Source organism: Lissotriton vulgaris, chromosome 1_2 (assembly GCF_964263255.1).
Source record: "Lissotriton vulgaris chromosome 1_2, aLisVul1.2, whole genome shotgun sequence".
In the NCBI taxonomy this organism is placed as follows: Eukaryota; Metazoa; Chordata; class Amphibia; order Caudata; family Salamandridae; genus Lissotriton; species Lissotriton vulgaris.
The window spans coordinates 165529803-165540029 of NC_141686.1; the positions used below are offsets into that span (position 1 = coordinate 165529803).

Genomic DNA, 10227 nt, shown 5'->3' on the forward strand with positions numbered 1-10227 from the left:
TGTATCCATCCATCTAAGTGGAAGGATGGATGGATGGATGGATGGATGGATGGATGGATGGATGGATGGATGGATGGATGGATGGGTGGATGGATGGGTGGGTGGGTGTGTTTGGGTGGGTGGGTAGATGGATGGGTCGGTTGGTGGTTGGATGGATGGATGGGCTGGTTGGCGGTTGGATGGGCTGGTGGCTGGATGGATGGGTTTGGGTGGGTGGGTAGATGAATGGGTGGGTAGATGGATGGGTGGGTGGGTGGATGGATGGGTCGGTTGGTTGGTAGGTTGGTTGGTGGGTGGATGGTGTGATGATGGATGCATGGACTTCAGTGATTGGGTAGGGGGGATTGGTTGAGGGAGTAGGGGCATGGGTTTAAGGATGAAGGATGAATCTTTAAATGGATGCTTGACTGAAGGAACAAGTAGATGTGTGGATAGATGCATACCCACCCGACTAATTTTATCATGTATTCAATACTTAATCTGTGCCAGTGATTGCACGTGATGAGCACCCACACCCAGTTTTTAGGACAGGAAATTATTTTTAATCATCAGAATTTTGACCCCGCGCAAGAGACAAAGGGTGAAAAGGGAGAAAGAAGACGGACGAGAATTATACAAAAACAGTAATAAAGAGAAAAAACATGAATGAAAAAAAAACTAAAGGAGTGAAATACTGAGACTGGAAATATAGGGTGGGGAAAAACAAGAGGCATGATCTGGAATCAGGAAAACACAGACTTGCTATTCGGCAAACCTGGCAATTGGTGAAACTATCGCAGGCTCCTAAGAAAACCTTTGTGCCCCTGCACTTTTTAATATGTTTACAAATTAAGCACTGTTATTAATTATAATTATGGAGGGATATGTAATTTGGTTGGATGGGTGGGTGGGTAGATGGGTGGGTGGATGGGTGGGTGGATGGATGGATGGATGGATGGATGGATGGGTGGGCGCCTGGGTAGATGGGTGGGTGGATGGGTGGGTGGATGGATGATGGATGGATAGCAATAGAACCTATAGGATAGATAGATAGATAGATAGATAGATAGATAGATAGATAGATAGATAGATAGATAGATAGATAGATAGATAGATAGATAGATAGATAGATAGATAGATAGATAGATAGATAGATAGATAGATAGATAGATAGATAGATAGATAGATAGATATTTCGACAAAGGGGGTTTGCATACCATTAATGTGTTTGCTGGCTCATAGGAGGCAGACCAAAGAAACATAACCCGGTTGATATGGAAGTAGAAAAAAATATTGTAAAAAAGCAAAAAATAATAATAATGAAGGAAAAACAACACCGTTTGGGGATATCTGTTAGAATGCCATTTGGTGTTGTTTTACCTTGTACTATATCAAACTCAGAATATGCAAACTCCGGTGCGTTATGAATGCAAAAACAACTGCATGCATGCACTAGACAACACTGCAAGACCACGTGTATTTTTGCTGTATTTTTGCTGTTGAATCTGTATGCATGTGAGAGCGAGGGCTCGCCGAGGATCTCATGAGAGGATGAAAAACAATGTTCAGAAGCCCCCTTCATGCATCAATGAGAAGGATTGTGATACTACACTGCCCGTTTAGGGAGGTGCCACTTGCACGCCACAAACAAACATTCACTTCGAATACGCAGTGGACACAGTCCTTTCCATTGACACACCCTGGTGCCCAACCTCATCATACTACAGTCCATGTGCCCCTGGGATACCAGGTAGACGTCCAGGTCATTGACATGTCTTACCTTTTTCAATCAGGTCTTCGATGTCTTGGTCGAAGCCTTGTCGGTGACATTTCCGCCAGAGCCCCATGTTGGTGGAGTTGTACTGTCTGTTGCATTTATCCACTGCGCTCATTGCAAAGAGCTGCCGCCTGTTCCGGGCTAGCAGCAGCTTCCCTTCCCAGTGGTCCAGCCGGGCTCTGCTGGCTCGCAGTGGTAGGTTGTTGTTGTTATTATAAATGAAGCCCGGGTCACTTCTCCGGTTGGTGAGGCTCTTGCACCTCTCCCGGTGTCTCCGGGCATCGGTTTCGTACCAGTGGTCCGAGCAGATGGCCACGGCCAGCATGCCCAAGGCACAGAGGGCTAGCGAGAGACCCGCGTAGAGCAGCAACCTTCCAGCAGCCATACTCAGACTCACAGCATCAGCATGGGCATCCTCACCATGGAAGAGAGCACAGCACCCAAGACGCCCCCCCCCACCTGGGATGTGGTGATCCAAGGGTTAAATCCAGTTGGGTTCCAGGGCTCAGAACATCTGAATTTTAGAAAGTGTAGACCACTCAGTTATATCTAAGGGGATTTTAGCTTATTACCATGGTGGCATTCCAAGTAGATCAACCCTACCACCAACAGAAGCTAGACGTCTCAGATGGAAATCTCAAGAGCTATATTAAAGAAAGGCCACTGATGGCCAATGACATTCTTTGAACTCATGCAGGGTGCTTTGCAAGCTGGGGGGCTGGGCAAACGGACGGCAGCAGTGTCTTTCTCAACTGGATACTGGAGCGAAGATCCAACAGCGGCATGTAGAACCCATTGCAGTCATCGAGTTCTTGCGTTCTTAACACTAGTCAAGGCCTTGTTTGTGCAAGCAGGTCCCCCTCTTCCTTACTGGCTATAAGCAGCCCACCCCCTTGGTAGGCGCTCGAGCTTCCAAGGTCCCTTGTAATGGCAGCGTGCTTCCAGCGGCTGCTCAGGCACAAGGATGCAGGTTTCAAAACTCGCATATCAGTCCGTTCCCTTCCTTCCCCCGCTGCCACTCCACGGCGTGGGCGTTTGTTGTGTACCCTGTCTGTAAGGCAACGCAGCGCGAAGACGTGTTCACGACTTGACTGGCAGGGGCTCTTGGGCGCGCAATAATTGGCATCGCTGGGGTACTGGTCCCAGGGGTGCTGATGTGCGGAGCAATAACGTGGCAGCCAGAAATATGGAGCGGGACAAAGGGTCCCTACCGCTGGAGCAAAGGTGCATCTAGGTCAGCCAGCTGGTGTAAAGGGTTGTAAAATCAGGGTGCTAAATATCCTCTGTACAAGGGATCAGCCAAAAGCAAGCGAGAAGGCTCCCTGGCCGTCTTGGTTCAGTCTACAATCTGCGCATGAAAGAGGCTTTTTTAAGAACAAAGCAAATGTATTCAGCCACCGAGGGAACAGGCGTCAGGAAGGTGGTCCTTCTCTCTGGACAGCAGCGGGGCAGTAGGGCAGGAGGTGCATGCACTCAGCGCCCTGGATAGCAGGTCATTTGCAGCATGCTGAAGAAGAGCCGCGAGGAAAAGGGATACACGGGTACAGGACCCTGGTGGGGTAAATCCAGGAAGGCAAGGAGCAGGCCGGGCAGCGGGGAGAGGAATTCAGTTCCCAGGACAGCGCACCTGGCAGCGGGCAGTGATTCTCAGCACCCAGGACAGCGCACCTGGCAGCGGTCAGTGCTGTTCAGCACCATCAGCACCATGGACAGCGGTCCGTGATGTTCAGCACCACGGAGAGCTGTCTGGGCAGCGAAATGGACAAAAGAGGCTGCAGCAGTCTGCGGAGCGGGGCGGAGCGCTCTGGCCGGCAGTCTGCAGGAAGCGGCGCAGCAGCTCTGCAGGAAGGGGTACATTCAGCTGCCTGTGCAGGCTGGAAGCAGGGATGGACGCAGGGCTCTTCAGCTGGGGGGTCCGTGCAGATGCGCCTCTGGCTGTCTGGGACGCGGGTAGGCCATGGACAGCAAGCAGCAGCAGCGAGCCCTGCACCTCAGGGCTGGGCCGGGGGGCAGCAGGCTGCACACGGGTGCCCTGGGCCTGCTTGCAGCAAAGAGGCGCGGGTCGGAGGCCGAATCTGAGGAGGCTGGTGGTTGTGCACACAGTGAGGCGGAGGCGGAGGCGAAGCAGGAGCCCGCAGCATCCCCCGGTAGCAGGTCCCGGCCGCTCTGCTCGCCTCGAGCTCAGCAGCTGCCCGGGAGCAGGACTCGCAGCATCATCAGCACTTCCGGGCGCAGGCACGTCTGTGGGGGCAGCAGAGCCCCTGTATCCAGGATCCACCATCCATCTCCTTCAAGCAGCAGGGTCCCTGGCAGGAGCTGGAATGCAGGCCAAGGGGGTGGGGTGAGAAGAGAGCTGAGCCGCCCCCCTGCACCTGGATTGGTTTTGTCCTTTTTTGTGCGTGTCTGTGTGCTCTCTCTCTCGCTCGCTCTCTCTCTCTTTCCTGCTCTTTCTCTCTTTCGCCCCTCTCCTGTTCTCTGTCTCTTGCCTTCCCTGTCGCTTGTTCTCCCTCTCAGCTCTCCCCTCTCTGGTTCTGTTCTCTCCCTTTCTCTTATTGCTTCCTCTCTCGGTCTTACCCTTTCTAGCTTGCCCTCTCGCTCTTCCTCTCTCTCTCTGCCGCCACAGACACACAAACAGCTCCAGCCAGTGAGCTCACCCAGGCAACGTGCGTTCCATATCTGATTCTCCCAGGCTCCTTAAAGGTAAACGACTGCATCCCCCAGTCCCTCCCCACCCCATTCCTGCTCCAGACAGCAGCCGGAGACTCAGGCCCCGCCTCCCTCTCCCTTCCCCCCCGCCCGACAAGCAAGGCTGGGTCAGGCTGCATCTTGCTGTCAAACCCCCTGACATCAGACAAGCCCACAATTCCCTTTTAATCTCTTTTCATGGTGTTGAGCGAGAAATTAAATTCCCTATAAACACAGGATTGGTGTGACTGCTCGCCCCCGCCCCTCCTCCTGCCACGCGGGGCACAGGGAGGGGAGGGGCACATTCAGTCAGCCGGTGCTCGAGAGGTGCATATCCCAGACCGTCTGGATATTTCCGTGCACCCTCAAATCAAAGGGGGGCAGTCAACCGTGCATTACCGCTGGAAAATTAGAAAAAAATGTTTTTTAGGGGGATATTTTCATCCCAAAAATACCCCCAACTCAAACCCATACAAACAAACAATGTTGCTCATGCGTAATAGAAGGAGAACCCGATTTATTATTCTTGGATCTTATTTTCAGTTATCCTTCACGTCACTGCTACTGTTGTATACCTCAATAACAAGCATTGGCAAAGCTGAGAGACTTGGCACTGTTGGCCAGGCGTTTGGATTTGGCAATGTTTGATTTTTTTGTCATGGTTTTTGTAAAACTTTATGATTGGAGAAACTGCCAAGTCCTTATCGGTAAAAAAAAAAAATCAAAAACAAAAATAAAAATATTTGCTAAAAGCAAAAAGATGTTTTTATTCGAAAAAAAACCAACACACGTTGCCAGTTGGTTTAGATCGATAAGGTCTTGACAGTTAAGGGAATTACTTTTTGTGTGGATGTGTTCTATCTGACCGGACAGAAGGCCATAACTCGCAGCAAAGTACAGATGACTGACCCCTACCCCTTGTTCCATGTTGTAGCAGCAGAAGAAAAATGTGAATGACACAACAACAAACCAATAGATTAAGAGGAATGGCTGTCGGTATAAGTCAGTATATTACACATGTGGTTTTTGTCAAATCTAGAGTTCTTGAGTAATGTTAGATATGAACAATGCAAGTTTAGCTTCATGGGCAACCCTGCCAGCACTCCAGGCAACCCCAGGTGGGCAAACAGGAGAGAAAGTGGCTTTTGTTGGTGTATTTCATCCTTACCAACAGGCCCTCTCTTCGGCCATGCATGAAGAGTGATGTGGTTCTTACCAGGGGACTGCTATCTGCTATTCCCTGCGGGCAACGCATATGCTCAACCTACCTTCAGTGCCCAATGTATCTCCCCCCAGCACGCACACTACCCTACCTGAATGAATGAATGAATGAATGAAAGTTTATTTATATTGCGCAAACTTAACCCAAAGGGCATCAAGGCACAGTCCACACATAAAGGTATATGAAAATAAAAGAAGAGGATGAATTAATAAGCCTGAGAAAAGAGCCAAGTCTTCAGAAGCTTCCGGAAAATCACCAAAGAGGATTGGGTGGAGAGTTGATAGTGGACAGAGGTCCAATCAGCTACTTGCTTGAAAAGACCAGAGGCTTTTCAAATGTTGTTTTCTTCCTTGCTTGAGGTCTGTCACATCACTACACAAGGAACAGAAGGGGGAAGGAGAGAAAAGGAAGAGAGGAACTGTAATACTTCATATGAAACAATATAAATCCTTCTTTCCGTGCTCTTGTCCCTCCCTTTCATGGTGACCTCCTTCCGTAGCCTTTATCCCATTTAATCCTCTGAAACAGCCTCGGAGGCAAGCATTGCACAAGCACTCACAACGGAGGGCCCACATCTCTTTACCTGCTACTGCCTCTTTTATTCCTTTGCAGCACTTTCAAGCAGCGTCAGGAAGGCATATGCGCTCAACAGACATCCAAAATGTCATAACGTTCTGGTTTCAACAAAATGTGATCCTGTAAGCAGATTTATAATTAAAACATCCAAATGAGTGATGGATCTGAGGAGATCTGCGAAGCCTCTGCGTATGCACAATGCAGTCCTCGTATTCAATACCGCTTGCAGCTACATCCAATAAAAAGCAGTCATGCAGAGTGCGTACAGTATTGGGACTGATGAGGGAATGGAGGTGCAAGGACATTCGGGCCTCATCTACAAGGAAATGATGCCGCGCGGTGCCGCAAGCCATTTAGCTGCGCCGTTCTGCGCCATTTTAAAAGCACAGGGATCGGTTATATTACCAACAATACAACTTATCCCTTTGCTTTCGCCTGCGCTGATGCGGAATTGGCTACCTTGTGCCAGCGCAGATACCCTTGCGTCATTTTGTAAGGGTGCCTGCATTGTGGGGGTGGTTGTTTTTGTGCAGGAAAGAACAACTTCCTGCACAAAAGCAATAATTAATGGCATTTTCCTCTTTCTATGCGTACTACAGAATGCAGAATGCATAGAAAGAGAAAAAATTGGGAGAAATAAAAGTTTTTCTCTTTATTGTGCCTTTCCTATGCATCCCCAGGTGAGGCGTAGGATTTTCACACATTCCCAGTTTACAGCGTGTTGTAAATCTGGGAATATGTCAAGTCACATGGATGTTGCATGGGAATACCTACAGCAACACCCATGGAACGCCCCTTTCACACAGAGTAATGCGTGAAAGGGGCCCATATATACAAGGTCATGAAAAGTCATGCAGGGAGACTTTACGTGGCCTTGTACACTTGGGTAAGCCCATTAGGCCGCCAGGCCCGGACTGGCCGTTGCGGGCACCGGGCAATCGCCCGGTGGGCCGCATGGTTGGGGGCCGGTTATGGGCCCCTGGTGGCCATTTTATGTTATAGGGCCATTTTTGCTGGCACAGAGCACAGTCGCACCCCCCGCCTCCTCCCCAACCCCAAGGGGGGGGAGGCCGGCCGAGCACTTTGCCAGGGCCAGTTCTGGTTCCCAGTCCGGCCCTGTGCGCCGCCGGTGCATCCAAAAAAGTGACGCACCGGCGGCGCAATGGTCTTGAAAATAAGCACCTCAATGAGCAACTTTTATGCAATTTTTTGCGGATGACGATAAAGGGTCTTCATTGTTGACTGTGCTCTTACACTTGCAAAATCTGTGTTCTCCTGAGAAGCACAAATCCTGGTGTTTCCACTACACTGGTGATGGCTTGTCTACTCAATGATCTTCCTTCCAAGACCTAAAATGTGTTTAACAGCCCACAGATACAGTGGGCAGATTATATTCTCTAGTAGTTGATGTGAAATCCTTGTAGAAAGAAAGATGTGCTGTTATTCTCTTGATTTCAGGAAGTATATATTGGCCCTCATGATTGGCAATCGTGGTGCTTTTTTGAGGGACTAGAAAGACCACTGTAAGAGGTGGCAGCCTGTTGTTCAGCTGGCATGTTGGCTGTTAGTAGTGGTTGGATGTGGGAGATGAATTTGTTGGCCGTAGACCACTGGAAGCTGAGTGGCTCCATGCTCTGAGTCTGATAGCTGCTGCTGATTTTGTTGAGGAGTTGCTGAATGACAGGAGACTAATCCTCCTTTATATAATGATGACTGCAACCTGTGTATGGGAAGGCATGATGTGATATCCCAGTTTAACCGCATCGCTGCGGCGGTTATTTTTCCGCTGTGCGGCATTTTTAAAAATACCGCGTTACATGACGAGCTCAGCTCGTCATCCGCACACGACCACCGTGGCTGATGACGAGCTGAGCTCGTCATCAGCAGCGAAGGGGTTAAGAGACCAAGGGCCATATTATCAAGAACTGCAATAACATTATCACCGCTTTAGCAGCAGGAAACTGCAGTTAAAACGGCGATAAGAGGCTTGATAAGAGGCTTGATAATATGCCCTTGTGAATTCCCATAGAAGCCCAGGTTCTGGTGTGAACCGGGCTTCTATGGGAATTCACAAGGGCATATTATCAAGCCCCTTATCGCCGCTTTAGCAGCAGTTTCCTGTCGCTAAAGCGGCGTTAATGATATCGCCGTTCTTGATAATATGGCCCCAAATACTCAGGTACTTAAAGTTTGTTTTTCGCAGTCACATTTTCCCTCTTGGGAGTTTGCCAAGGAGTCTCTATTTTTCTATAGTTGTTAGCAGTGCTTAATTTGAGCTGGCACCAGCACTTAACTGTCAACACCAGCGCTTGTGTCAATCTGCCACAAGTTCTGCCTAATTTAGACATGACCACAACAACAGTTAATTATTATTTCAATATACAATAAAAATGACTATTCTGGGGGACATGGTCTATCTGGCAATGCAGTAGGACGCACGCTGAGGGAGCTCCGGCCAGCCACTGCTAACTAAAGCAATTTTAGCGCACTGACACCGACCCTGGGGGTGCCATGCTAGCAGATGGTGAGGGGTGCCTTTTGCGGAGCTGGGGACTGCTCGGAGGTGGCGGCAGTGGTGAAGACTCCGCAACACATCGTCCTGTAGTTCGGAGCGCCCGCCATTTTATGGCACCCGGACCGGGGGTCTCCTGACGTGCGGTAAGGGCTGTTCTTGGGCACCCAGGGACCCTCTGGACATACACTGCTCTGGAGTGGATGACTGAGCAGTGGGGGTGCCTTCCCCAGGGAGAAGGGTGAGTGAAATCGGCCCAGAGCAGGCAAATGGCCTCGTAGCGGGCGCTGGTGCGCCATTTTGCAGGCCGCGCCAGAGACATCTCCCAGAGCGGGACACTGCAGGCCGCCTACCCCGGCCCGGCAGGGCCCTCCTTGAAGCTGCTAGGTGACAGCAGCAACCAGACCCTGGAAGGGGACAATGAAGAAGTGGTAGACGGCAAGGTGCATCTTTTGTGGAATGAGGGAACGCTCAGAGGTGTGGCAGAGGTAAAGACGCCACAACACATCAACCTGCAGGTCGGACCGCCCGCCATTTTACGGTGCCTGGACCGGGGGTCCCTTGACGTGCGGTAAGAGCTGTTCCAGTGCACTCAAGGACCCCCTGGACATACACAGCACCGGATTAGGTGGCAGAGCAGCGGGGCACCTGCCCCAGAGAGAAGGGCGTGGGAGATCGGCTGAGAGCAGGCAAATGGCCTTGTAGCTGGCTCTGGGGCACCATTTTGCACACTGCGCCAGAGGTGTCGCCCGACACGGGACAGTACAGGCTGCCTCCCCGGGCCCGACAGAGCTCTCATTGGAGCTGACAGGCGACAGCATCACTCGGATCCTGGCAGGGGATGACAAAGAAGACCCCATCAGTGAGTGTGAACCCTTTGCTTCCAGGAGCCTGTTGTGGTGTTGTCCGCCATTTTGCCTGGGACGATCAGGAGGAGCCCGCGAGTAGTTGGTGCAGGGTTAGTCGCGTGGTCCTTGGGAAACGCTGTGGGCCCAGTGGGGGATCCCTGGAGCAAGCACTTTCACTGCCCTGTAAAGCGCCTCGGCCCCTGTGTGACTGGGAACATCCCCTTGGGCCTCGCCTACCCCTCTGGAACCGGTGTGGGGCGGGTGGAAGGCTTGAAGGCACACTGGCGATAAGCTGGCTTGGAGGTGGCACCTTCCCTGATTGACCTGCTGCTGGGCACCAGTAACGCGGACATACAGCGCGGGAGGGGTGTGAGAGGTGGGGACACCTCTTGTTGACTTGCCCCTCCACGCCCCCCTCCTTGGCTCCCGCACCCTACTGCCCCACGAGGCCCATACACTCTGCACCTGCCCCGGGCCTGGGCTGACATATTGAAGATACGCTTGAGCGGACACCGGGGCCCCGACGACTGGCATTCCTGATGCTGGTGTCTCCCCTGGGGGAATTGGTGGGGATGGCACCCTGCGATCTCGCCAGAGACACTTGCACAACCTGTGGCTTTCATCCTTC

The 10227-nt window shown here is 51.3% G+C and overlaps 1 protein-coding gene across 1 annotated transcript in view; it reads right to left on the bottom strand.

Moving 5' to 3' along the window:
- TMEM178B (transmembrane protein 178B) overlaps window positions 1-3286 on the bottom strand; it is a 626040-nt gene extending 622754 nt beyond the window's left edge. Inside the window, exon 1 of the mRNA XM_086953038.1 lies at window positions 1760-3286. Coding sequence (XP_086809164.1) covers window positions 1760-2141 — 382 coding nt within the window. The 5' untranslated portion in view covers window positions 2142-3286. The remainder of the gene's footprint in view (window positions 1-1759) is intronic.
- Window positions 3287-10227: the final 6941 nt, after the last annotated feature.